At 42.0% G+C, this 27,813-nt stretch overlaps 2 protein-coding genes across 3 annotated transcripts; both read left to right on the top strand.

Annotated features, from left to right (window-relative positions):
• On the top strand, window positions 1–9,178 carry haus5 (HAUS augmin-like complex, subunit 5). The gene is made up of 20 exons (XM_005930912.3): window positions 1–166; window positions 255–384; window positions 467–529; window positions 725–757; window positions 890–914; window positions 1,031–1,163; window positions 1,728–1,887; window positions 1,979–2,060; window positions 2,360–2,451; window positions 2,535–2,589; window positions 2,695–2,822; window positions 2,920–3,001; window positions 3,697–3,851; window positions 4,139–4,301; window positions 4,532–4,612; window positions 4,749–4,894; window positions 5,052–5,148; window positions 6,551–6,689; window positions 6,857–6,989; window positions 8,326–9,178. The coding sequence occupies exons 2-20, from the start codon at window positions 287–289 to the stop codon at window positions 8,426–8,428; spliced, it is 1,968 nt and encodes a 655-aa protein (XP_005930974.1). The 5' UTR covers window positions 1–166; window positions 255–286; the 3' UTR covers window positions 8,429–9,178.
• sin3b (SIN3 transcription regulator family member B) lies at window positions 8,986–27,813 on the top strand. 2 transcript variants are annotated; one of them, XM_005930913.3, is made up of 19 exons: window positions 8,986–9,454; window positions 10,594–10,700; window positions 11,311–11,464; window positions 12,521–12,883; window positions 13,015–13,170; window positions 13,514–13,642; window positions 14,283–14,372; window positions 14,539–14,657; window positions 14,920–15,133; window positions 18,274–18,390; window positions 18,538–18,776; window positions 19,213–19,396; window positions 20,216–21,071; window positions 23,140–23,309; window positions 23,403–23,576; window positions 25,401–25,493; window positions 25,598–25,692; window positions 26,170–26,368; window positions 26,532–27,813. In XM_005930913.3, exons 1-19 carry the CDS (start codon window positions 9,344–9,346, stop codon window positions 26,766–26,768), a joined length of 3,807 nt encoding a protein of 1,268 aa, XP_005930975.1. In that variant the 5' UTR covers window positions 8,986–9,343; the 3' UTR covers window positions 26,769–27,813. The 2 variants fall into 2 exon arrangements, with proteins under 2 accessions (XP_005930975.1, XP_005930976.1); XM_005930914.3 differs by lacking the exon at window positions 8,986–9,454 and adding an exon at window positions 9,865–10,007.

Here is a 27,813-nt window from a genome sequence, read left to right on the forward strand (position 1 = left end):
CAGCAGGTGGCGGTACTTTTTTCCTCTTCCTCTGTGGTCGTTGATCGGAAATGCTGTCGACAGGCGGGAACTTGAAAGTTTGAGTAGGTTTAGGTTAAACAATATTCCCGTTTTAGCGCCGTAAACTGTTTTTATTGTATTAAAGAGGCATCTTCGTGGGAGCACGGTAAGTTGGAGGGACATCTGTGAATTACGTGCACTCATTAAGCTAACTACGCTAGCTGATGATAACAGTCTCCTGTTGTTGTTTCTAGCTTTAGCTCGTTACCCGCTGTTATTTGTCAGGATGGGAGACAGAAATCTTGTTCAGGACTTGAAACGCTGGGCGACAGAGGAGTTTGGGCTGTCCCCGGACAGGCTGCCTAATGACAGCTATTTTAAAACGTAGGTATCTACACTTATATGACCTGTCATCAATGTTATTACCTAACTTTTTAGCCTTGAACTAATGTTGATTGTTTTCCAGACTCTGTGTTGGGACGGGGAAGTCGATATGGAAATATGTCACCCAGCATGTTTTCCAGCAAAGGTGAGACTTTGTTCTCGCTTGCTTTTTGTTTTGTTTTATAAACCTTTTGATCACTAAATTATAACGAGAGCACGGCTCATTTCCTGCCCTCAAACATTTACTCAGGACTGGTTCATTACAAAAGAAAAAACATTTGTATGAATGGCCTGTTTTCTAAAATAAACTGCAACCTCTGACTGATTTCTGTCTTTTTAGGAATGCGAGGATCATGCGTGGCAATCTTCAGTGGTATCCTTTTTGGTCTTGACTTGATTTGCAAAGCTTCCAGCTTCTTTCCAACAGACTTTAAATTTCTCCCGGACCTGAATGTTACCTTTCTTTGTTATTTATTTGCTCTGTTATCCTTGACATTGTTATTAGGTATAAATCGCTTCAAGACAAAGAGGTAGGCTGCAACTTATTTCTTTTCCCCAGCAGTTATAATTTAGTTTAGTTGTTAGTGATTGCGCTTCACAAAGTGGAGTTTCTGTAAAAGCTATGTTTGTGTTTACTGGTGTGCAGTCTTGTCAGGCTGAGGGCCAGAGTGAGGCTGCAAGGCGTAAAGATCTCCAGAAGAAGATAGAGCAGCTGAAAGAAGAGATTAGTCACCTGGACTCTCAGATGAGTGTTACAGAGGAGCAGATGGCCACACAAGGTTAGTCCATCATATACACTGTGGGCAGGACTTCCAGCCATTCCGCCATAATTTTCCTCCAGTCAGGGTTGTGAGGGGACTGGAGCCTGTCCTGCTGAGTGAGACGCAGTGCACATTGGACACTAACGCAGAGACAGCAACCGATCATTCTCACATTCACACCTATGCTCAATTCAAAATCATCAGTTGATGTGTTGTCACTACTTTGATTAGATGCAAACACGTCTGATGTTGTGTATGTTTGTTTCAAAAGGTACTGAGTTACACCTTGTGATTGTTTTCTTATATAAAGATAAAATAATTAAAGTTAAAATGAGAGAAGTTCTGAAAAAATATCTTTTTCACACATTTCACATGGTGACAGGTTCAGCTCAAATATATTAGTTCTACCACAAAGGGCTGAAAAGGTTGAATCGGTGATATCAGTTTTCTCAACTTAATTTACATGGCTGTGAAAAGATCTTTCTTCTTTAACTTTTGTTGAGGGTGAACGGCAGAAATGGTTTTTCTCTACTATTTTGCCGTTTGCGTTTAATAGCTGCATTTTCTGCTGTGATTACACAGAGAGCTCTATCAGTCGAACCTGGGCTCAGGTGGAAGACGGCCAACGCAGAGAGCTGCTGCTTCAGGCTTTCAGGCAGCGCTGCGTCTCGAGCTGCAAGGATCTTTCTGATGATGTCCAACAGATCAGTGTGCACTGCCAGGCTCTGGAACAGATGGCCAGGTAAGACAAAACATTTACTGATGCATTTTAAGTGAAAACGAGCCGCGATGCCTTTTACACGTTTTTCTTTTTGTGTGTGTGTTTATTGCAGAAAAGCAGAAATTGAAGTGCTGTTTGATAAATCTTCTTGCAACAGCCTCAATGTCAAAGTGGCAACAGAGGCACAAGTTCTGGTAAAACATGCCCGAATCTGTATTTTACTTAAGTTTAAAATTTAGAATGTTTATCAGACAGAAATAGCAAATATAGCTGCTTTGGAGGGACTCTGTGTGTTTTCTATCCATCAGACAGACATTCAGACTTTTATAGTTACCAGTTAACCCAACATTACTTCACCTAACCTTACCTAATGTGTGCTGGCAGAAATGTTAACATTCGCACAAATCTGGAATCAGTTGCTTACCGAGGCAACTGTAGCATATCAGCTGCTGACTTGATGAAATCATCCATTACTTTTGTTTTCTTTCTTTAGCGCGATGTGAGAGAGCTGTGTGACGACAGGGTCCACTTCTATCAGTCTTTACAAGAGTGCGAATCGAAAACACAGCACTCTGCAGCCACACAGTAAGGACCGCAGACTGTACTCGATTTAAGTTATTCAGCTTTTAAAATGTATTTAGTTTCTTGTTTGTTTGTTTTCCCTGTAGCATGACCCGTGAGCAGCGGACTGCTGTATTCCAGTACTGGCTGAGTGCTGTTGAGGTTGGTGTGTTTGTGTCTGATTTTACAAAATATTTTTGTATTTGTGTTAACACTGTCTTTAATTTTGACTTTTCATTAACACGCTGTTGCTTGTTGTGTCACCAGAACGTGTTGGGTACTTACCCTCCAAACCATGTTCTATCAGCGCTGCAGTATTTGGCTTCAAGAGAGCAGAAGGTATTGGAGGAGAAACTGTCGTCTCTGGACGTGACACGGGATGTAACAGCTCTGCAGTAAGGCAGTGACTGGGATCTTTCATTTCACGTTATGCTTCCAGATTTCCAGTGTAATGCATTTTAAAAATGTATTTATTTCTTTTTTGACATGCAGGTTCCGCTATGAAAGCGATCACCTTCTGGATATGTCGGCAGAAGAGGAAAAAGAATTACCACCAGTTAAAACCCTCTTAGAGGTGCGGTCACATTGCAGTATACCAGGGGTAGGCAACTCCAGGCCTCGAGTGCCGGTGTCCTGCAGGTTTTAGATCGCACCCTGGGTTAACACACCTGAATCAAATGATTAGTTCATTACCAGGCCCCTGGAGAACTTCAAGAAATGCTGAGGAGTCATTTAGCCCTTTAAATCAGCTGTGTTGGTTCGAGGACACATCTAAAACCTGCAGGACACCGGGCACTCGAGGCCTGGAGTTGCCTACCCCTGCAGTATACCAATAGTAACGCAGACAAAACCATGTTCATACTATCATGGTGAAAAATGGCACACCCCCTGTTAATTCTAACAGTTTACATATCAGGACATAATAAAGATAATCTGGTCTTAAAATGAGGTAAATACAAACAATAGCACGTGTCATATTAAACCATATCATTGTTGATTTAACAAACTAATCCAAAATGCAGAAACACTGTCAAAGGTTAAACACACCATATGATTCAGTAGCTTGTAGAACCAGCTTTAACAACAATGTCACATTTGCTGATGATCAGTGAATGAAATAAACAGAAGCAGTAAGAGTGGGCTTATTTTTTCACACATTATGTCCTGATACATAAAATCTTGATCGAACGATGATCATCTCTTTCTTTTTCCTGGAATCTGCGATTGGTAACTTTTCATGCATAGACCCGCATGTGATTGTTGCTGCAGGCTGCTTGGGAAGAAGTGGAGCAGAGCTTGGTGGAACTGGCCCAGACTCGCTCCAGAGTCCTGCAGCTCAAAAACCAGCTGCAAACCCGTAAGAAGGACGCTGAGCTCGAGGTGTCCAGTATTAGAGATGAGCTCCAGGATGATTCCTTGGCACTGTAAGTTCATTCCAATTCACTCTCTGCCTTTGCCATACATTTCATGTTTTTTTTTGCAGTACTGCACCTTGGGAGTTGGGTTTCTGTGTGTGTGGGGGGGCAACAAACAGCCACTGTTATTGTTGTTGTTTTTATCTGAACGATACAATGTTTTTAAACTTTGTATTTACATCCTGTTTGAAAACAGCTATGTGAGCTCATTTTAATTAGTGGTAATATCTTTAGAGGCAATAATTTTGTCTCGTCTTCTACATGCTTTTTATTTTCCTTGTGCTCTGAACTGTTAGATCAGCTCTCGAGGTGGAACTGCAGTGTGTGATGCAGGCAGCCGCCAGGGATTATATCAGAGACCGCTGCATCCAACTTGACCAACATGCCCAAAGTCGACAGGAGGCGCTAAGAAGCCTTCGCAGGCAGTGGCAGAGCATACTGGACTTCAGACAACTAGTGGTGAGAGTTGACAGACAATATTTTGGGATGAAATATTTTCTCCATGCATTATATATTGTAGATCTGTGGTCTAGATGGTTGCTAGGTGTGAGGAGACTGACTTTTTGTCAGCATTTGTCACATCATCGCAGCAATTTCCTAATGTTGTAAACCTGCTCAACATTTGGCAATAAAACCCTTTCTGATTCTGATCATAAAAATAATCATGTTCTGCTTTCTTGTTTTTATAGCTTCTCAGACAAGAGCAGATCAGAGGTCTGATTAAGGGGAACTCGACAGCCAAGACGCAGCTGATTCATCTTCACAGAGAGGTCAGGATCAATGACAGTGAAATATGTTTGATGAGAGGCTTCAGTCTGGGGTGAAAAACGAGAGTGACTAAAATTTAATTCTTATGGGGGTTTTTTGTAGCACTCTGAGGATTTTAATCTTTGTGTTTTGTCTCAGTTAGAGGAATTCATCCAGGCAAAACTAGTGGCACAGTTTGAAGATGTGACCACTGCAGCCAACAGTCTAAGGAACGCTGTGTCTAAGGAGGCCAGACAGATGGGAACAGTTTCACTTCTTTCCCTGGACCGCAGAACTATCGAAGGGTATGAGCATGTTGCTTGGTATCCCTATATTTGCCTTGTTGGTGGTACATCTGTGGCCCAGCTGCAGTGAATCAACACAAAAACATATTTAATTGTTGTCCTTGTCCAGCGGTGACATTCGCTGACCAGAAATATAATTCCATTTTGTTTTGTTTAGCATGCAACGAATTCCTGCATCGTGGTTGTCCATCCATCGCTTGCGGTCCCCGACCTTCAGCAGCGTGTGTCAGAGTCTGGCATTCCCTCTGTACAAGGTGAGTTCTGGCATATAATATGTAAAGTATTGCAGTTTTACTGTTTTCTCTTTGATTCGGCTCGCTCTCACGCTCATGTTTTGCTACGGTTGCAATCTGTTTGTGATGATATGGTGATTAATTAGTGAAAATTGCAAATCTGTGTCCCTCCCTTACCATCTAAATACCACAAATTCATTTAATTACTTGCATTGAGAGCCCAGCCAGAAACTCATAGGTTTAAAACATCCATCCATCCATTCGCGTCCGCTTATCCTGTTCAGGGTCGCGGGGGCGCTGGAGCCTATCCCAGCTGTCATAGGGCAAGAGGTGGGGTACACCCTGGACAGGTCGCCAGTCTGTCGCAGGGCTAACACACAGAGACAGACAACCATTCACTCGCACATTCACACCTATGGGCAATTTGGATTAACCAATTAACCTATCCCCACTAATTCTTTCACAAATTGCGACGTAGTTACTGCAGGTCAGCTGTTTATTGCAAATCGACAGGCAGTTGGAGTCGTCTCTTACAAATGAAGATTCAAGATTCTTTATTTGTCACGTGCATGGTTATGCAGGTATAACACGCAGTGAAATTTGACCTGATAGGCTCCTCTGAACGCTCTGCAGACGAGCTCTTCTGTTCAGCTGACTCCGAATGATTGCATCGTTCAGGCAGACTGTCCATGTTCGTAAATTAGACACCGATTATTTGCAGACAACCTTTGCAGTCGCCTTGTGATTGAAGGTGGTTGCCAGAGTTTGGAAGTGTTGCACGCTCAAACTCAGGGCGTCCAGTTGGAGTTGGTTGCTGAACGCTAAAAACATTCAATGCAGTCACTGGGCAACCACTTCATTCTTCCTTCCTTCCTTCCTTTGCTGAAAGGAGGTTGCTATGATGATCTTGCTTTAGTGTGACTGAGTCATTTGCTTCAGTAAAAGTAGATGTTAGTCAGTGGAGCATTGTTCTGAACTGGTGACATCATGATTTTGTGTTGTATTATTTTAAAATATTCAAATTGTAATTTCAGTCACTAAAACAAACAGTTTATTCAGTCATGCTGCCTGGGTAATGGCCTCCAAAGAAATCTTTTAAAGGGACTTTGTGACCGTCTCACTATCCTAACATCACTTATGTTTTCCTCTGGATCTTTCTCAAATCATTTTCTACAAAATCAGTGTTTGCAGCCAATTCTTAAATGTGGCCTAAGTGATTGTAACGGACGGTCATTGATCGATGCTGAACCCCTCACAACCAGGGATGATAAAAATTGCATCTTTGAAAGTCAGTTTCACTGAGCAGAAGGAAAATAGAGTTCCATGTACCAAAGCTGCTGGGAGGTGTCCTTTTTCACTGTTTTATTTTTCCTCATATATTGCATACTAGTAACTTTTTTTTGACTTTCACACCCGACTTCAGGCTCCGGAGGAGTTGTGTTCCCGATCTCGCTCACAACAGCTTGAGCTGCGTTTTCTTCGTCAGTTACTTCAGCTTCACTCTGCCACTCTGCAGAAGATAAAGAAGGAAGCGGATCAGCTGGAGGCATCTGATCAAAAGGGTAACCAGGAGAACTTATCGGGAGATAAGAGATTTAAAGCATTTGGTTTAAACACAAATGAGGGCAGTGTTTGGTGTACACGTACTTAATATGTTGAGAAATTTCCTCAAAAAATAAAATGCTCAGTGGATTTTTAGTAACATACTGCTGTCTGTCTGCACTCTTAGCTCTCCTGTCCAGAGTCATGGAGGAGGACCAAAAGCTTCTTAAGTCTTTGGTACCAAGAGTCCGAGGGCTCACTCACCGCTGTGCACAGGGCCTTTCTTATGGGGACCAAGTCAAAACCGCCATCTCTTATTGGTGAGACGCATCTGTTAAACCGATAACCTGTTATCAATATTATTTTAATTGCTGCTTAATCGAGATTTCTCCTTTCTAATCTGGGTGTATTTTTACAAATTGAGATCTGGGAATTACCTAGAGCAGGGGTGTCAAACTCAAATACACAGTGGGCCAAAATTCAAAACTGGAACAAAGTCGCGGGCTAACGTTAATATTTATTGAAACATATTTATTCCTCCAGATATGAGAATGAATCTTTTCTTATGGACACGTTTTGCTGAAAAACTGAATATGGAACAAGCAAAGCTTAATACTAAACAATATATATATATATTAGCTGTATAATACCAGTAGGCCAGCTCTAATAGTAATTTGGTATGGCTTCGCGGGCCAAATGACACCTGTGATCTAGAGTGACACGGTTACCTGAACAACATCTGCAAGTGAATGGACGAGTTATCACTAAAAGAGCATGTTTTAAACACTCATTAGAACTACTTCCTGGTTTAACCTTTAGACAATACTAAGATTATTCGTGCACACTTTTGTAAGTGTTTTTTCTTTCCAAATTTAAGTGATTTAGGCAGTTTTAATGATCTTTCATTGATTGTCTGACTAGGCTTTTGTTGCTGGAGTCCATTATGGAGAGATAAATGTACTTGCCATTTTTAACTGGTCTCCGTAATGCAATGGATAAATTACACCTGGTCAGTAATTCTGATTATTATTGACTGACTGACATCTCATTATTCCAGAGTGAATATACAGTCTTGGACTAAAGCTTCTTTTTTCTTTTTTCTTTTTTTAAACTTGTGATCTTCTAGATTTTTTCTTTTTTTAAATGTAGAAGCTTAATCCAGGTACGGAAACTGGCTGATAGTGGTTTAAGTCATCTAAATATAGATTTGCAGCTCAAACTATTTCAAAAAAGACCAGCTTTCTTAATTCTTTGGTAGTAAACGAAGTCTTAAACCTTACTGTTAACATCTACAGACAGGTGATTACACCATTTCTAAATGACTTCATGGCTTGAATTAAATGGTAAAATGGTAAATGGCCTGTATTTTATATAGCGCTTTACTAGTCTTTAAGGACCCCAAAGCGCTTTACACATCCAGTCATCCACCCATTCACACACACACTCACACACTGGTGATGGCAGCTACATTGTAGCCACAGCCACCCTGGGGCGCACTGACAAAAAAAACAAAACAAAAAATAAAACATTCATTCCAGCACATCTGAGGCCAATATCTAACTGAATTTATTGGCTCTAATTATTTTCCATTCATGCCCTTGCTCAGTAGTCCAGCATCTCATTCTCTAGTTAACTTCCCTGTTTTGTGTGTTGTAGGTGGGAAAGGCCAGCCCAGCATGTCCTTCCCGAGGTCAGTAAAGGAGGACTGACTTTTCAGCAGTGGTTACAAAGGTGGAAACTAGCAGCAAAGTCCCCATAGTTTAATACTGTGATGGATTCCTTTCAGCACCTTTCAGTGGTAGAATGAACACTGTGTTGTAGATATTTAATGCACAAATTGTGTTTGTTTGTTTTTTCTCTCATTTGTCATCATTACTCCTAATGTCTTACCATGTGTAAATCAGTCACTAATAAACCCTTTCGAAGCAAAATACTTGTTCCTTTCTTTGCTTCCTCATATCCATTAAAGTTGTTTAAAACTGCCTCTGGCTCCTGCATTGGAAAACCAAGCTGAATCCATTGTGAATGCCCTCTGAATGAGCCGTAGGTGTCTATCAATAGCCCCGTATCGATCTTTCTCACAGTCGGCATTCGGTCCACCGTCGAGCTCCGTGGGCACCGTTGTGGAGTGTGCAGCCATCCTTTGCATGGAGTAGCGCTGCTCCTTTGTAGCAGTGAAGGGGGAGTGGAGCAATCTGATTCTTGTGAACTCAGCTCCTCCCATCGCTGCGACTGCGCAGTTCAATTTTTCACTTTTTTTTTTTTCACTCCTACTCTGGCTTCCGGACGCCAAGACAGAGCGCTGCCGCCGAATTTAAAGAGACAGGCTTTAGTTTTTTTTAAATACGAAAAACGGTAACCATTGTCTCTGGGCTTATTTTCCGATACTTCTTGCCTGGGCTCGTTTAATTCGATGGTGATGTTTCATCAAAGTCACCGAGAGTAGCAGGTTGTCTGTCATCAACCTTCATTCTGCTGGATTTCCCGTCCTTTTTTTTTTTTTTTTTTTGCCTCTGTACCTAGACTGTCCAGCTAGGCAGAGTAGGGTTGCTTGCTGGCAGGCTGGCTTCCCGACCGAGAGCAAGGTTTGTCGGCTAGCCAACAACTGGAGGTAACGCCGAAGCTTCCCTCTTAAGTTGTGGTAGCGGCTCTCGAGCCTCCTGTCGCCGGGATAATGGCGAAGATTCAGGCGCACAGCACCGCGAAGCAAATAAACCAAATTCAAGACAAGCCTTACGTTATAACACAAAAGCAAGTGCAGCAGCAGCACTTCCAGAAGCTGAAGGTAAGGAGACAACGGACATGACAAGGGAAAAGTGGCTGAGAGTCAGAACCATTTTGTTCGTCGGATCATTGCATTGGATTTGAGGCTTTTTTCTCTTTCTCTCTTCTGTCGTCGAGAGTAGTGAAAGGAACGGCTGGCTAACGTTAGTTAGCTCGCTGGCCTATTAAAAGTAATTCATTGCTAAACAGCCTAACGTTAACATTTAATGTTGGATTTAGAAGCTGTGTTTCGTTTAGTGGATGTGCGAGTGACAGTGGAGTGGCACAGTTAGTGGTACTTTCTCATTTGCCATATCAATAAGTGCTTCTGTGAGCAAACGTTAACTCAGACCTCGTTTGTGGGAAGTTCCTCCTTGTTCGTTTTTTCAGCCACCCGAACAAAGTGGAGGACGTCAGCCAGGCTAGCCAAGAACGGCTATTTCACTTCATTAGCAGCTTCAGTACACGTTTCTTTGTTATAGTAGTGTTTTAATATGTCGTACTGTTTTTGCCAACGCGACACTGTTGGCCGGGGACCAGCTGTGACTAAACATATTGTATAAATTTGTATGCGGGTAGGTGTTGCAAGTGTTGGTGGAGTTATTATCGTGAGTCGACTGGCTCCTGGCTAAACGTTAGCTACAACAACCCTCTTTAAGATGTGGACTATTTGTGACAATGGCTTGTGTGAAGACATTTTTCCCCCTTTAGCGCAACCTAAACTAGCCTAGCTGTGGTAGCGAAAGAAAGCAGTGGAGTAATGAACAAAAGCTGCCTGGTGTCTCTTGTGTATGCCCAGTTATTTATTTATTTTAGCGTTAGTTGAACAGCTTGTACTGCTAACCAGAGGATTTGTTGATGTTGCACTTTGGCTGATAGTGAACAAATCAGTCAGCATTCACGTAACTTCACGTATGCAGCACTGAAACAAATCTGTACGATGGGGCTACCTGTAATTTTATAGTACAAATCGGAAATAAATGCATTTATTAATAATGCAAAACGTAGCATTTGAAATCTATAAACAAGCTTTGTAGCTGTAAAATCATCCACCGTGAGCACCGTGGCTGGATTCTGGGGAAAATGCTGCTCCATACATCCAGCTGAGACTGCCTGTGCTTTGTTCTGTACTGATTTTTTCTTCCTCTTCTCCATGTTTAGGTTGAAGATGCCTTGTCATATCTGGACCAAGTCAAAATTCGTTTTGCGAATGACCCTGGGATATATAACAAGTTTCTCGACATCATGAAGGAGTTCAAGTCGCAGAGGTATCATTGGGCATTTATGCAAACAAACCACAAGTAACTACTACACAGGATTTCACACACTGATTTCTGTTGTGCAGTTTTTAAGGGAGGTGGTCCAGATCCACTTTAAAATACAGTGGGATCTTCATTTACCCATACGCCACCAAGTCTTATGAAATTCAGCTTGATGGTTTTTGTATAATCTTGTGACCAACTGGCAGCTGTACTTCTGCCAGGGTGAAAACCAGAAGTAATGGGAGTTCTAGTAATGCATTCTTAATGACATACATTCCCATACATATTCTTTAGATGGTGAGTGTGCTGCTTGTTTATGGAGTTTCATTACGTTGTGCTGTTTAATCCTTGACTAGTTCTGTTTCACAATCTGGAGTTTATCAGTGCATATGAAACTGCACATAGCTTCTTACTGTAATTATGCAACTGGTATTATTATCATGAAATGAAACGAGGACTAAAAGCAAATCCTCTTTGCTCCTTTTTCTTTAAAGCTAACATGTGTAGCGCTTATTAATAACTTGTTTTCTGTTTTTGCTTTGTGGTGTTTGAGAGAAGTAGTTAATCAATCTTTCTCAACCAAACTTCTAAACTATCTGTATGTCTTCTGAAATAGCATCGACACACCGGGAGTGATAAACCGTGTATCACAACTGTTTCATGGACACCCAGACCTCGTCTTGGGCTTCAATGCCTTCTTGCCACCGGGGTATCGGATAGAGGTCCCTAAGAATGGGATGGCTTTCCTTCAGTCTCCTTTCTCTGCACAGGTAAGATACTCTTTTTAAAGAGATATCAGATATAAGTAAAGCAATGTACAGCAGTGTATGCTGACAGCATTATATGTTTAAGACCACAGAACATCTTAGGAGGAAACAGGTGTGGCTCTACTGCCCTGAACTTCAGCTGAATGATCTGGCTGAAAAAGCCCTCACGAAGATTTCACTACAAAATGTGACAGCAGCTTTGTAGTTTGACAAAATTTCAGCTGGTGTTCTGCTTCTTCCTGTGCATTTTGGCTGAAACAAGCACTTAAATCTCATCACAAAGAGCCAAATATATACAAGTTGTATATAAAAAGAATTTCAGAGATTAGGAATCTATGTTAGACTTTAAAAGAATTTTACGGTGTGATACAAAAACGACTACACTGAGGAATTTGTAATGATTTCACTCTGTGGCATTTGGTCCGTGTCAGATTGAGTTAAACTTTTACATGTGTCAGCTCTTTCAGTTTCTGTGTACAATTTTATTATTTTAAAGTAAAAGCTGGGAACTAACTTCCAGGGATGTTTTGTTCTGAGAGATGGATCGTGCTTAGGTAGTGGATGGCAAGATAATGGGATTTGGGCAATCTTAGGTGTAATGTTAGTGTGACTTGGGATTTGCATCAGAACTACTTTCCTTTAATACTGACTTTAGATTACAAATACATTAATATAAACATCCAGTCACTTTTCTTTCTGAACATTAGGCATAAAGTATGCATAATGCATGCGTTTCTTTTCTAAAACCTATGAAAGTTTATGTAAACTTTTTCTGTTAAATCATTTTAATATTTAGTGCTTTATGTTTACTGTGTACCTTTTGTCTACAATTACAATTGTTATTGTGTTATATAGAGTTTATACACTGCTAAGAGAGGGATTTAAAACGAACCCACAGAGCCAACTTATGTTTGAGTGTTTAATATTTCTGCAGCAACACAAGCACATTAAAGTTGGTTTATGTCATCATTTTAGCTGCACCTGCACCGGCATATACAAACAGATATTTCTCCCCAAGTCGTAAATAAACAGTCTTTTTCTTAATGCATCTCTGTGCAGGTATCCCCAAGCCCGCAGGGGAAGAGTCCTGTCGCTCCTGCTGTTGCTGCAACCTCGGGTAGCGCCTCTTCCTCTCACTCTGAAGTGGGACCTGCCCAGACCAGTGAAGTCAAGGTGGCTACAACAGAGCCCCTGTCTTCATCAGCAGCAGGACCTCCAGAGCCTCCCAGCAGACTTTCTCTTCCTCTGACCAGCAGAGAGAGCCAAAATCCAGCAGCCACCTCATCTGTGTCCCCGCCTGCCTCAGAGACGAGCCCTGTAGAATTTGATAGCGCCATCAGCTACGTCAACAAGATTAAAAACCGTTTCCTGGACCATCCAGAGATCTATAGAGCCTTCCTAGAAATTCTTCACACATATCAGGTACTGTAGAAGTAAGGCCATGAATACTGCATATTCATAGCATAAAAGGTGTTGGGTTTTTATTTGCAGTTTCTGAGTTTTGTTTTTATTTTGTGTGTGTGTGTCTCCCCTATATCTCTATAACATTTTAGAAGGAACAGCTGGAGGTGAAGGAGAGTCGAGGTAGTCGAGGCAGCAGTGGGATGACAGAAGATGAGGTGTTTTCTAAAGTTGCCAGTCTCTTCAAGGGACAAGAAGACCTGCTGGCTGAGTTTGGACAATTCTTGCCCGATGCTAAGAGATCACTGGTGAGTTGAGCAGCATAGACGGAGATTTCTGATGTTCCACTTGGGAAGGAGATGAAAATCTGCACAGTTTGAACAGAAACAATTTGCAGTTGGGCACGAAAGCAACATTTCTCATTTCCAGTTATTTTAACACAGTTTACAACAGTGACATTTTGTATATTTACGGCTCTGAAATGCCATCATGATAATATTCACACAGTCACAGTGAAGTGCCACTTTTGAACAGCTGAATATATAACTTGTCAAAAACGTTGTATTTCTGTCAGTCAGTTCTCTAAGAAGTTCCCAAAGTCCCAAGAAGTACTACTGAGCATTTTTTGCCCACGTGCCTCCTCTTCTGTAGTTCACAGGCAGTTCGCTCACCGGGGGGAAAGAGCAGCTGAAAAGAACAGAGGAAGAGGACACGATAACCAAACAGAACAAAAAGAGACCGAGGCCCATACTTCTCCAGCATATGTCCCCACTGCTCAAGGTAAGTTCTTCTCTCTTCAGCGGGTCAGTCAGTGAAAGAGACAAAAGCTGTGCATTATGAGCTCAAATGCTACGTTTTATGATTGTTTCTGCAACTTCATCATCTTGTGAAATAGGGTCTAAAATTTTGACGTATTCACAATTAATTAAAAACAAGAGAGAGAGAGGTGGAGCTTTGAAAGACACCATTCTTGTTACAGACGCTACGGAACGACTGTTACCCTTGTGGACTTTTTATTTGCTTTTACTTTGGTAAATTTCTTTATTTTCATAATTGTTGAGTAACACAGTAACAGTTTAATTGAAGAGCACTTACTGAATACCAGTTTATTTTTAATCTGTTACATTGAGTCATTTCTATAAGTTAATGTGTTGCATGTAAGCCCCGTGATGTATGTCATTTACTATTATGGACATTACAGCCTGCAACATGCTGGGCAAAATGTGTCTCACAAGCTTGTAACATAATTACAGAGTATTTGCATTCCTTTACTTCATTTCGTCAGCACCAACTCATTTGCTAGAAAATAATTTTGTGTTGCACAACACGAACTTTTCTTTAAAAGTTTCAACAGCTGTTTGGGATTTTCCAAAAGCGGTCAAGTTTGTGATGTTCAGATTTTATTCTTCTCTTTATTTAGAAAAAAATGAAGTATTCCTGTACCAAAGATCAGTCCTTTGCTTCGGTTGGCAAACATGGAGTCTTAAGAGAATTTTCCTTCTTTGATAAGGTGAGGGATTATTCTTCTGGGCTGTAATTTTGGATTTTATTTATTAAATTTTTTATACTAAATTTTTAATCCTATAATGTTTTTTCTTTTTGTTTTTAACTGAAACTTTTTTTTTATTTTTTAAAGTGATTGAGCGAATTTTATTGTCAACCCAACTGTCGTTTAGGTTCGTCGCCTGTTTAAAAGCCAGGAAGTATATGAGAACTTCCTGCGCTGCATCGCCTTGTTTAACCAAGAAGTCGTTTCAGGAGCCGAGCTGCTACAGCTTGTTACTCCTTTCTTGGGGTGAGTGGATGGAAAGAATTTTGAGATGGATAGAAAGAGACAAACTAAAGTGGAAATGGTTTATGATGCTAATATCCAGTGTTAGTGAAGCAAATGGCGACAAATATTAAGACATTGTTTGTTTTCAGACATGACATTCAGGTCAACTTTACACATTTGAAAGTTATCTCTAAATGGTCGTCACAGGGCTTTTTATACTAGCTGAAAATACCAGATGTACTTCAGTTATCTGTCATTAATAATTTTGTCCATATCCTTGCAGGAAGTTTCCTGAACTGTACACACAGTTCAAGTCATTTCTCGGGGACAAAGAGCTCTCTCATGCTGTGTCAGGGCTGTCGGATCGTTACATGGAGGGAGGAGGGGGCAGGGAGGTGGATTATGCCTCCTGCAAGCGCCTGGGGTCCAGCTATAGAGCACTGCCCAAGACCTACCAGCAGCCTAAATGCAGTGGGCGCACGGCCTTATGCAAGGAGGTATATCTACTTAAGAGTTTACCAAACAAAGACCACTGCGTCATTCATTTCTTAAAGTTATCTGTGTGCATTTGAGCCCCTTTCATCTGTTCCTTATTATTTCTTTGACAGCATCTTAACATGTTGGCTTGATGTCTGAATTTAAATGTTTATTTTTTTTCAACATAGCACAAGTTTGAACTGCATGCATAGAAACTGATGTCTAGATACGCACAATATTATGATTCCTGTTATCTTTGCATGCCTCTTTTGTGCCTTTGTCCCTCGCTCAGCTCACCTAAGAATGTCATTGTTTTTGAGGACTCCCTAAACCTCACATAACATGAGGGGGTGGGCGAGGTTGCCAACTTAAGTTTCTGTCTCACACCTTCAGGCTGCCAAATATGAGGATGTCTCGAAGCTCTTCCTTTATGAAAACAGCTGCTGTTAGTAAGCTCTTATGCACACAGGGCTGAATCTTGCTGACAAGTTTTTCTTTCTTTTCTTTCTTTTTTTTGTTTTTACCCCACATTTATTTCATCATCAACCCTGGTTGATAAACATCAGTCCATAAGTTACAGCTTGCATGCTTTTAGCTGCTTGAGGTAAACGCGCAGGCTTTTACAAAATCACATCTTGAGTGTCGACTTTCCCTCTTTAAGTTTGTTTGACTTGAATATTAAATTACAAATTTGATCAACTTAACATTGAATTGTTCAAGTTCGCAAGTGATGAATCGGTGTTGTCTACATGCAACACGCAACCAGTGTTGGTCAAGTTACTTGAAAAAAGTAATCAATAACTAATTACTGATTACTTCCCCAAAAAAGTAATCCCGTTACTTTACTGATTACTTATTTTCAAAAGTAATTAAGTTACTTAGTTACTTTTTAAAAACACGATTTACAACCTGAAGAGGTGATAAAGCGATAGATCTTTCAGCCCAATTCTACTTTTTCTGCATAATCCATCATACAAAATGTAATCAGATGGAAAAGTCTCTTTTTAAAACTTGTTTTATTAGTTTTAATCTTTTAACTTTATGCATCAAGCAAACATTTAATTATCTGCAACATTCTCTGACTGGAAGAAATTAGTTTAACATTTAAACCTATTTTCTGCACATTCCAGCACATAAAATAAAATATTTTTGTGTTTACACTCAGTCTTTCAAATAGATGCAAGTAAAACACAGCAGAAAATAAATAAAGTCAAAGACTCAGCGGTCCTGTTGCTCTATTTTCACCTGTAAAGCAGGAGTGGGGCAGGCGGAGGGTTACCCTGGTGCAGGTGTGCCGCGGTCAGTGGAAGAATCCGCGAGTTTCTCTGTGAGTTTCCCATTACGTCGTAGCTACTCGGTGCTTGTTGGAAGTTTAGGGGTTTTTCGCTGTAAAAAGAAGTTTTCTTCCCACGCACAGCGGACACTAATGTTTTTGTCACTTTTTATGGAATCAAACTCAAAGTAAGGTCAGTACTTCCACGCTTTAAACGCTGCACGCTCATACTCTCTCCCACATCGATATATGATCCATTGTTGATCTGCACACAGCTGTTGTCACGAACCTCGCACTCGCTTACGTCACTGTCGTGAGACATTCTCACAAAAAATCACAGTTTTAGTAACGCAGTAACGCAGCGTTCCTACGGGAAAGTAACGGTAATCTAATTACCGTTTTTGCAATAGTAATCCCTTACTTTACTCGTTACTTGAAAAAAGTAATCGGATTACAGTAACGCGTTACTGTCTATCTCTGCACGCAACTAATCAATTTAATTTTCTAATCAGCTGTTTTTTTGAAACATTTTACTATCACTATGTTTTGAAACCATGCCATTTTGAATCTGTATAATGCCGATGGGAACAGCTTGACAGGCATAAAATAGTATTTCTATGCCAGCAAGTCAATTCCTAAAAAGCTATTAGCAGAAACTTGTCACTTCTCAGTATGGTGTGCAGTGTGTCCGCAAAAAAGTTTGAGGGAAGTGGAAAACCGGACAGGTTGCAGACAAAATGAGTGTCAAACCTAAACAATTCTCTACAGTAGATGAACAATATCTGAAAGTCATGTCCTTAAGAAATGGGGAAAATAAAATCCAGCAAAGACTTGACATGGAACCTTTCAGTTGATCATCTAACCCTATCCCTGATCAGTATCTAACAGAAAATAACACTATAAATAATTCCCTTTTCAAAACTCTGAATAACCACAGTGATGTACAAGACTCTGACCTCATATGTCACTTTATGCATCACTGATGTAACGTTTTGCAGATATGGTGAATATCTTGTGGAGCACATCATTGCTCTCTTTCTGATTGTTGTGGGCGTGTCTGAATGAAGCTGCGAGTCAGTCTTCCCACATTTTCTCACACTTTATTGCCACCTGTATTTTAGTGAAATGGTGGGAAACCAACGGGGGGAAAGTGTATTGCTTGTGCATGTGTTTCTGTCTCGAGTGCAAAGTACACAAAAACAGGAACTCGGTTTTGAAAATGTTGAACCATGGCAAAAGGTTACACATGCAGTTAGGAGCACATGTATACACAGATGTACTGTTTGCTCAGTAGTATGCACATCGTGTGACCATCTAATAGAAACTTTGACCCTACTGCCATATTAGGATTGTAACTTCAGAAGCGTCTATTACTTAGCAGTCATCAGGAGCATGTTGAGGGAAAGAAATCCTAATTAATGGCCTGGTAGCTGGTAGTGGATTATGGTTATGCAGAATCAGATGAGTACAGTAAGGACAGGGAGGCAGTATGTAGCTTAAATATGTTTTTCCTTTTCTCATAGAAAAGTTTCAAATAACAAAGGCAGCATATGTACAAGTAATCGCTGAGGCTCAGCCTCCAGGCTGCTTTGAACCTTTCCTGCATACCCCTAAAATATGCCTTCTTGATAAGGCGTTCTGTCAGCACGGCAGCCTCACGTACCCTCTTTTCAAATATTTTGTGTGTGAGGGTTACCCAATCAGTAGAAAGATGCCTTAAAGGGATCTGTGCTACAGCAGATTGATCGGGCGATCATATTGTAACTTAATTATACTTTCTGAAGTCCAGAGTAAAAGTATCAAGGTGCATAAAAAGCAATCTTTAAAGTGTTACCACAGAAAAGTGTGCTGGCATGAAAACTTGTGTTTTTATCTGTATGTGTGCAGGTATTGAATGACACCTGGGTGTCTTTCCCCTCCTGGTCAGAAGATTCAACCTTTGTTAGCTCCAAGAAGACTCCTTATGAGGAGCAGCTGCATCGCTGTGAGGATGAAAGATTTGAGGTATGTGCATCTTAATGTTAGCGTTTTTAACAAGTAGTAAATATATTTGGTGACCCCGAGGATGTTTTATTCTTAAACACATATATCGCGTGGTGCTAAGCTTTAGAAGATGCCCTCTAAAAGCCGTCTCTAACACTTATTCTTTAGTTGGATGTTGTTCTGGAGACAAACTTGGCCACCATCAGAGTCCTAGAGAGTGTCCAGAAGAAGCTTTCTCGCCTCTCACCAGAGGACCAGGACCGATTCAGATTAGACGACTGCCTGGGCGGCACCTCTGAGGTCATCCAGCGTCGTGCGGTGTATCGTATCTATGGCGACAAAGCCCCTGAGATCATCGAGGGACTGAAGAGGAGTCCTGCTACTGCTGTGCCTGTGGTGCTGAAGAGGTCAGGACAATCTCTTTATCTCAGAATTCCCCAGTGACATCTGACATGTGCAGACACTTTAAGCATTATAGCCACAATATTCTTTCATATGCATATGAAATAGCAGGATGTTGAACCAACACATCTAATGTTTACATCACTGTGGCTATAGAAGGAAAACTGTTGATTATACTTCTGTTTACATGACCAGCTGAGAGATTTAAGCAAGTGACAATATGATGGGAATATTCAGCTGCTGACAGCGTGAGCAGGATCCTTGTATCAACATGGAGGTCTTTGTGCAGCCTGCTACACGAATAGTGCTTTCCGAAGAACTGCCTTTTTCCTTCCAGTCTAACATGTGAAAAAACAAACGCACTGTGGTGACAAAATAGATTCAACTACATGAATGGGTTTTTTTTAGGCGTCAACTTTAAAGCTTTTCTTTCCTCTCCAGGTTGAAAGCTAAGGAGGAAGAGTGGAGAGAGGCCCAGCAGGGTTTCAATAAGATTTGGAGGGAGCAGTACGAGAAGGCCTACCTGAAGTCCCTCGACCACCAAGGAGTCAACTTCAAACAGAACGATATGAAGGCCCTGCGGTCGAAAAGTCTTCTTAATGAGATTGAAAGCATCTACGACGAGGTAAACGCTCCTCTATTCACGACCTTGAATGGTGATGAAAAGATAGCGAGGTGTGAAGCCTGATATAGCAGTCCTGCATAATCGCTTTTGTATAATCAAAAGAAGAGTCAGACTCAGTGAGAGGGTATAAAAGCGTTCATTATAGTGTAACCTGACTATTATCCTCTCACATTTTCTAAAATTTAAAAAGATTATTCTGGTGCTTACAGTTCATCAGTCAGGTGCACAACATGACTGAAGTTTCACATTTGACATTTTAACTTGTTCAAACTTCTGATGGTTCTTTAGGATTTCGCGTCCACGTTGACGTTACTAAAGTGGACCTGTTGAGGTCTGTATACGTGATGGGTAATCCCTATGAGCCAAAATCCCTGGGCAAAGCTCTGACCACCAGCCCCGCCTCCTGCTGTTCAACCCTTTTGTTTGTCATGGACAGCCAATTAGAGGACAGCTAACTTATGAGGAGGGTGGGCTTAAAGGGGGAGGAGCTAAAACAGTTTTTCCAGACAGGAGATGAGTTAAGGGCCTGCACTGAAATAAATTAACATTATTAGGAATTGTGAGTATGCAAAGCTACTCTAGTAGCATTTGTAGTAAGAACAGAGCTATAAAATTTTCCTTAAATGGCTTTGCTGTAACACCATGGCTCATAATGAAGATGGTGTGTTTCAGTCAAAGGACATTGAGTGCAGGTGGGGTTTTTTTGTTGAAGGGATTTGTCAGAGGTCAGTGAAACCTCTTGGTGTCAAAGGTTTCCGTATTTCTGCTTGGCCTGTAGGAGTTTCCTTCTGCTGTCTGAGTTTCTTCTTTTTACCTCAGCGTCAGGAGCAGAGCACAGAAGAAGGTGGTGTTGGCCAGCAAAGCCGTAATGGTTCAGCCTCATCCAGTGAACCTCACATGGTGTTTACTTATGAGGACAAACAAATCCTGGAGGATGCTGCCTCACTCATCATCTACCACGTTAAACGACAACCAACCATTCACAAAGATGACAAGGACCACATCAAACGCATCATCCAGCACTTTGTCCCCGACTTGTTCTTCTCCCGCCGCGGCGAGCTGAGTGATACTGAAGAATGGACGGATGAGGAGGCTGAGCTAGAAGAGGGAGGCGATAAAGGAGGAGGTGGAACCACCACCACCGCAGCAGGCGGAGGAGGAAATGGTAATAATGCATCAGGAGCAGCAGCCAGCAGTTGTCAGTCTCAACCCCAACCTGTCCAATCACAGTCCCAGACCCAGTCCCAACCGCAGCAGCAGCTCAACGGTGATTCCAGGAGGAGGCGCTGCAGCCCATCCCAACCTGCAGAAAACGAAGCCTCGACCACCTCAAGCAGCATAAGCCAGCCTGCTGGATCCACACCGACCCCGGGGTCTACACCTATGGAGATGAGCTCGGGTGCAGCCGGGGAGAAGGTGGACCTTCGTGACCCCGAAGCAGAGCACCAAAAGGAGCTGGATGGTGTCTACAACCTGTTTTTTGTCAACAACAACTGGTATTTCTTTTTGCGGCTGCACCAGACTCTGTGTTCGCGGCTACTGCGGGTTTACCGACAAGCAGAACGGCAGCTGCTGGAGCATCGAGCTGAGCAGAGCAGAGAGAGGCTGCTGATGGCAGAGGGACGGAGGGAAAAGGCGTGTGACCTCGCTATGGAGCTCCGCCTCAAGCAGCCCAGTAAGTCCAGTCTATGTTTGCAGTTACTCACATCTTTACAGTCGTCAGGTGTTTGATATTTAAGTGGGGTTGGTCAGCTGTGATGTAGACAGGTAAGCTCAGTGTGGGTGGCTTTAGTCCAGATCACTGAGCAATAATCACACGCTGTAATATACAAGTTACTTCATCAAAACGATTAGATAATTAGCTTCAATAAATGTGCACTGAATCAGAATGTGCTTTTAAATTGGTGTCAGTCACACTGTTAAATAAGATTAATGTTTGCTAAAGGGAATGATGTTCCAGATATCTTGAAACATTTCTCAGTGTTTAAAACAGCACGGCAATAAAATAACGTTTGAAAAATGATCGTTCTGCTAATGCTACGTGTCAACCTTTATTTAGTTGACTTTGTTCAGAGTCTGAGTGTTGTAGTAGCGTTGTTGTGTTTTGTTTAGGGAAGAAATCTGTGGTGAAAGACTTTTTGATGCTCTGAACAGATTTGCAGGACCTGTATAAAAGTCTGTTTAGGACTAGGTTTACTGGTTATCAAAAACAAACTAAATTCTTGTTCAGCATATTGCAAGCTGTACATGTAGAGTGTCTTAAGCCACAATATTACATTCCTTGTAATATAAGACACAGAAAAGCCTCTTGTTTGAGTAACTTTCAAATATTTAGTCATTTTAACCGACAGTTTCTGATAACTGACTTGTTGCTGCAACCCTTCTTCAGATCAGAAGAATCTGTTCTTCAAACACACATCAGGCCTGCCTTTTGTAAATAACTGCTTTTGGTTGCTGGGACAGGGTCTCCACTAGGCCTGCACAATAAATCGAACTGATCAAAGAAACCCCTTTACACATTTGACCAGTCAAATAGAGCCCTTCACGGCATTAACCAATCAAATGGATTAGAGGCCCGCCTCCTACTCAGGTGGGGAGCGAACAACGCTGCAGCAACGAGTCAGAGTTGTAATGGCTGAGAGCGAGACGCATGACGAGAACGCTACTGACTATGAACTCGTGGCTAAAAAATTAGTACCTCGCTTATTTGGAGGTACTTTGGATTTGATAAAGACGACGTTCTCCAAACACAGGTGCTCTGCAACACTTGCCAAACACTCGTGGCAACCACCAGAGGAAACACGACTCCATCATCATCTTCAACAACCACAGAGAACAGTTTGAAGAGTTCCAGAAAGACAGGGCTAGCCAAACAAAGGTTGCTAATGTTAAGACAAAGAGCGCCGCAGTCCAACAGCCGTCTCTGTATCTGAGTTTTTCAAGTGGAACTCCTTATGAGAAAACGTCGAAGCGCTACAAAGAAATAACACAGGCCATTACACATTTTTTTGGCTAAAGACATGATGCCTATAAATACAGTTAGCAGAGACGGCTTCACCAGTCATAAAGTGGACCAGAGATACCGCATCCCCTCACGAAACTACTTTTCCCATGTCGCCATTCCACAAATGTACGAAACATGCCGCAAGACCGTCACGTTTGAACTGAGCCAAGCTGAAAACTACGCAACAACTACAGACCTATGATCAAGTCGTACAACGGAGCCATATATGAGCTTCACAGTGCACTTCCTCACCGTAGACCCTGAACTGAAAACACGGTGTCTAGAGACTGTGTGTTTTCCAGACTCTCACACTAGTGAAAATATAGCCCGTGTATCACGTGAGGTGCTGGCCAGCTGGGATCTTAAAGAAGACCGACAAGTGTGTTATGTTTATTCAAAACTAATTCTAGAGACCGGGAAGGATGTCTTTCAGAATTCAAGCCTCAGACAGTTTTTATGGGGGCAATGTTTCAATGTTAAAGTGCACTTTGGTGTTACTCTGCTAACACAGCAGCTTTCTTTAAATAAAACTGTTGCAGTAAAACGGAAATTATGTATTTGTTTTTTTGTTTTGCTATTTATTTTATCGCAAGTCATATCGTTATCGCAATATTGATCACAGTTATCGCACATCGCAGGTTTTCCTAGTATCGTGCAGCCCTAGTCTCCACTGCACATCCACACGGATGATTTAATGAGAAGCTGCTCTAACAAAAGTGCTGTCCTTCCCCTTCCACAGGTGAGGTGGAGTTAGAGGAGTATTACCCAGCTTTCCTCGATATGGTGCGCAGTTTGCTTGATGGCAACCTGGACTCTACACAATATGAGGACACGCTGAGGGAGATGTTCACCATCCACGCCTATATCGGCTTCACCATCGACAAAGTCATCCACAACATCATCCGACAGGTAAACAGTTTCACACACAGGTTAATTCTCTAAGTCCCGTGACTCTGTAATGTGAACACTGGCATATTCTAATATTTACCTCTCTGACTAAAGTTGCAGCACCTGGTGAGCGACGAGGTGTGTCTGCAAGTGGTTGAGCTTTACCTGGCTGAGAGGAAACGAGGGGCAGCCGGGGGAAACCTGTCCTCACAGTGTGTTAGAGCAGCTTGGGAGACCAGCTACCAGTGGAAAGCTGAGCGAGTGATGGCCGAAGAGAACTGCTTCAAGGTGAGCGCAGTGGGTTAAACGCTTGGCCCTGACACACAGCTGTTGTTTGAAGTAGTGAAACTATTTCAGATTATCCTTCTCTGCAGTAAAAATATGCTGCTCTGCGATTTCACAGGACGGTAAAAATTTCAGAAGACTAGATGTACCCATAAAAGGAAAGTGCATCACTTAAGCTGTTTTTGTAAAGGAATGTTTTACGGACAGCGATCCTGATTGTAGGAAAACAAAAGCCAGCTCACTCCTCCAGTCCAAGGATTCATTCTTTACATTTTTCTCGTGCTGTTCGAGGCCTTTGGTGCAGTCGATTGAAATTTCACCTTCCAACTAATGACTGAGATTTAACTACGTTTTTGTGGACCTGAAATTATTTTATGACAGCCAGCTGTACCACAGCGTGATAAACACGTTTACACTTCAATGTAATCAGATGCTACCTTTCTCTGGTACTAACGCTTTGATAACAGCTGTTGAATACTTGATTACCGGTTGTAGAAGAATGGAAATGCTTTTCTGGGATCCAAACAGTTTGCTTGCTTTGTTTGTTTTTTTTAAAGATGTTATGTTCAATTGAGAAAACAGCACAGTGTTCAGTAATTTTATCTTTTTAAATTTTAATTTTATCTGCATGCTAGGGATGAGAAACGCTGTACTACTGACCGCACAGTATAACACTATTGTGAGGAGGGTGGGGGGAGATGTAGTGTATTATTGTTATTGGGGCAGGGATAGCTCAGTAGGTAGAGTGGTGGCCCCATGATCGGAAGGTTGGTGGTTCGAATCCACTGAACTGCTCCCCTACACACTGCTCCCCAGGCGCCCGATGGCTGCCCACTGCTTCACTGGGTGAACGGGTTAAATGCAGAGAGGAATTTCCCCACGGGGATCAATAAAGTATACTTTCTTAAATGATGTGTATAATATGGCACAGTTCTACTGAGAACCAAGAACGCTACAACATCTCGGCTTCTCTTTGGTTGGGTGCAGACTGTTTTTAATTTCTCTCCCAGATATCTGGATGCTGCTGTCCATCTTTGACTCAAGAGGAATTCATTGCGTTTATGTCCATTCGTGCAGGAACTTTACTACACAGAGCAAAAGATTTTGTGTGTGAAACAATGCAGATGTTCTTGTGTGCATTTCTACCAAAACAACACAAACCTGATGATGATGTTGTAGGTAGACTGATGGGAAATGAGCCAGAGCTCAGTTCAAAGCGGACGAAATATAAAAAAATGATCCGAACAGCAGAATGAGAATCACAGACAGTTTTGTTTCTAACACTGTTTGCTTCACTACAAAGACGTTCAATGAAGGTGAACCAACAGCAGCCAAAAAACCCCATAAAGGCCTTCAGTAGACTAGTTGCTCCAAATATGTTTGGTACTGCCCCTCAGTGACCGTACACAGCTATAACATTCAGACTGTGCACAGCCACGTGGGGCCTTTAGTTTGGGAAATTACAGTCAAGTCGGGGCGACCGTGGCTCAGGGGGTTGGGAAGCGCATCTGTAACCGGAAGGTCGCCAGTTCGATCCCTGGGCTCTCTGTCCTGGTCGTTGTGTCCTTGGGCAAGACGCTTTACCCTACCGCCTACTGGTGATGGCCAGAGGGGCTGATAGCGCGATATGGCAGCGAATGATTAGTAGTGGCATTGTAAAGTGCTTTGGGTGCCTTGAAAAGCGCTATATAAATCCAATCCATTATTATTATTATTATTAAGTAATTGTTTGAATAAAGCAGAGGCCTTTGTCACATGTTTGGGTCATAGTTTTGATTCAGGTGTAGCGAGGTCATTCAAACATGGGTGTTTCGTTTTTGTCATCAGGTGATGTTTATTCAAAACAAGGGTCAAGTGACAATGACCATCGAGCTGCTGGACACTGAGGAGGCCCAGGCTGATGACCCGCTAGATGTTCAGGTAAACACTTATTTATTAACAATTTCTAAACTTGTTTACATGCCAGAAACTTGGAAATGAATAACTGGACTTTGATTAAACACGCTGGAACTTTCCTCTGTTAGTGCCTGTCGAGCTACATGGAGCAGTTTGTAGGAACAGAGTCCAGTCTGTGCTCTCAAGCAGAGGGCTACTTCTTCAAGCCCGTATTTCTGCCCAGGTATGACAGATGTTTCTACTGTTTCTACTTATGTGGCAGTATAAATAACAGCAGAATAAAGGTGTGACAGTGGAAATGAATCTGTAATATATTATATTTCATTATACTTGGAAAGAGAAACCAAAGTGCACACCTCCTGCGTTACGCGTCTTATTTTTAATAAACGTTGTGCTGTGATGGTGCATTTCTTTTATGTATTAGACTAGACAGAATTTGTTCAACTAAAAATCAAGTAAAACTTACAAAACTGTGTCCCCAAATAGATTTTGATTGATTTCATGTTTTTATGTTTGGCTCGTTGTGCCTCAGCTGGTAGCATTATGGGAACGCTCTGTTAAAGGTATCTGATGACAGATCTGCTGTCATCTCAGATAACATTTGTAAAGATCAACAGGGTATAACGGATGTCTTTCAGGAACCCTGAGAATACGTCAAGGCAGTTTTTTGTAATCCGCACCGTGTCTCCATTTTTTTCAGGAACCTGCGCCGTTTTCGCCGCTGGCAAGTGCGACAGGTGGAGGCGATGCGCTGCAGGAGAGAGTGGCACCGCCAGCTGGGCGTGGAAAACGCCGGCAGTCTCGACTGTCGTTTTAAACTCAACACTCACAAGATGGTGTTTGTCATGAACTCTGAGGACTACATGTACCGCAGAGGGGCCCTCGTCAAGGCCAGGAAGGTAGGCTGGCATCTAAGTTTAAATTTAGACATCCGTCCTCCGCGTGGGTCTCATCAGAGCTCTGCTGAAGAAAAGAAATCCAACCCTGCTAGTTTTCTGCTTGTTAAATCCGGTTTTGTCTCTCAGTGACAAGTCTCTGACAGTTTGTCTTCTTCCTTCACAGTCGCAACACAGAGTGGCAGCGAGCCAGCACGAACGCTTCGACAAGTGGCACCAGAGCTGGCTGACCAATCACGTTACAGCCTCGGCTGAACGCTCCGTACAGAACTGGCTAATGGGCGAAGACGAGGAGGATCTCATCCCCTGCAAGACTACCTGCCTCTCGACTGAAGTGAAGGGGCAGATGGTCAACAGATACCAGGTTCATTACAGCGGAAGCAAAGCCCCTTCTTCACCGTAGAGGCCTGCACAGAGGTGGACAGTAATGCGTGCACACACACACAGACACACACACACAGGTAAATGCATGAATGCAAAGGACATACGCACACTAAACACAGACATAAACAGCTGCAGTCGTGTCTCCACGACGTGCTCGCTCATTCACTCTGACTCACGGATGAAGAAACTGGCAGAAACGCAGTGAGTCAGTGAGCGAGCGAGAGGAGTGACGATGTGGGGACGAGGGCCAACAGACAGTGAAGTAATCAACGAGAGCCAGCTCGGCCCTGATTGGCGGCACGAGTGGAACGCACCGGGACGAACGGAGTTCATCATCCTCAGCATCTTCATCATTCAAGCTTCTGTGGTGGCAGTAACGTTAATAAGGCTGACGGCTGAGTCAGCTGATCAGGTGAGGACTCATGAGATCATGGGATTTGTTTGAGAAATGTGAATGTCTGTTTGTTTCTTTTCTTTTTTTCTTTTTTTTTTAAGTCAAATGTAGTTTTTAGCCTCTAAAGCCGGAGAGCCTGCCTGTGGGTCGGTTGGTTGGTTTCTGTGTGTTTATATGGGGAGATTATGGTAAACGTGTGTATGTATGTGTATCCTGCTCTCTTCATTTTTGTCTAATTGTAGGCCCACTGCAGGCTCTGCAACTATAGTAAATGCGTTATTACTGTATGTGCATATATATACACACAACAGGGATCCTGTATTTTTATATATGCATCTACACATCTACAGATCATGTGGTTCTCTACAGTGTTTGCTGTCAGCCAACTCTTGATGTTTGTTGTTTATTTTTTTGTATTTCCCCCTTTTTTGTGTTGTAGCTAAACAAGTTATCACTGGGGCAACAATGAGTCCTTAAGATTAATTGGTTTAATATTAATGAAGATCAAATTATGTATCATATTCATCACCAAATGTTTAATTTTGCATTGTTCTTTTTTTTGCATACTGACATTGAAAATAAAATCGAAATATCAGTGTTAAAATAGAATGTATAACATTTATCCTGTATCAGTTATCATAAAATAAACAACCTAGTTGTGAACTTCTTA

Source organism: Haplochromis burtoni, unplaced genomic scaffold (genome assembly GCF_018398535.1).
Source record: "Haplochromis burtoni strain Fernald_Lab_line unplaced genomic scaffold, NCSU_Asbu1 Contig_133, whole genome shotgun sequence".
NCBI classification, from domain to species: domain Eukaryota; kingdom Metazoa; phylum Chordata; class Actinopteri; order Cichliformes; family Cichlidae; genus Haplochromis; species Haplochromis burtoni.

What these genes read in the sequence shown, in the direction of transcription:
- haus5 (XM_005930912.3), top strand. Translation starts at nt 287, where the DNA reads ATGGGAGACAGAAATCTTGTTCAGGACTTGAAACGCTGGGCGACAGAG. An exon ending in GGAGCAGATGGCCACACAAG is followed by an intron (nt 1,164 to 1,727) that starts GTTAGTCCATCA and finishes GTGATTACACAG; the next exon opens with AGAGCTCTATCAGTCGAACC. An exon ending in ACTGGCTGAGTGCTGTTGAG is followed by an intron (nt 2,590 to 2,694) that starts GTTGGTGTGTTT and finishes TTGTGTCACCAG; the next exon opens with AACGTGTTGGGTACTTACCC.
- sin3b (XM_005930913.3), top strand. Translation starts at nt 9,344, where the DNA reads ATGGCGAAGATTCAGGCGCACAGCACCGCGAAGCAAATAAACCAAATT. An exon ending in CCGATGCTAAGAGATCACTG is followed by an intron (nt 13,171 to 13,513) that starts GTGAGTTGAGCA and finishes CCTCTTCTGTAG; the next exon opens with TTCACAGGCAGTTCGCTCAC. An exon ending in ATATGTCCCCACTGCTCAAG is followed by an intron (nt 13,643 to 14,282) that starts GTAAGTTCTTCT and finishes CTCTTTATTTAG; the next exon opens with AAAAAAATGAAGTATTCCTG.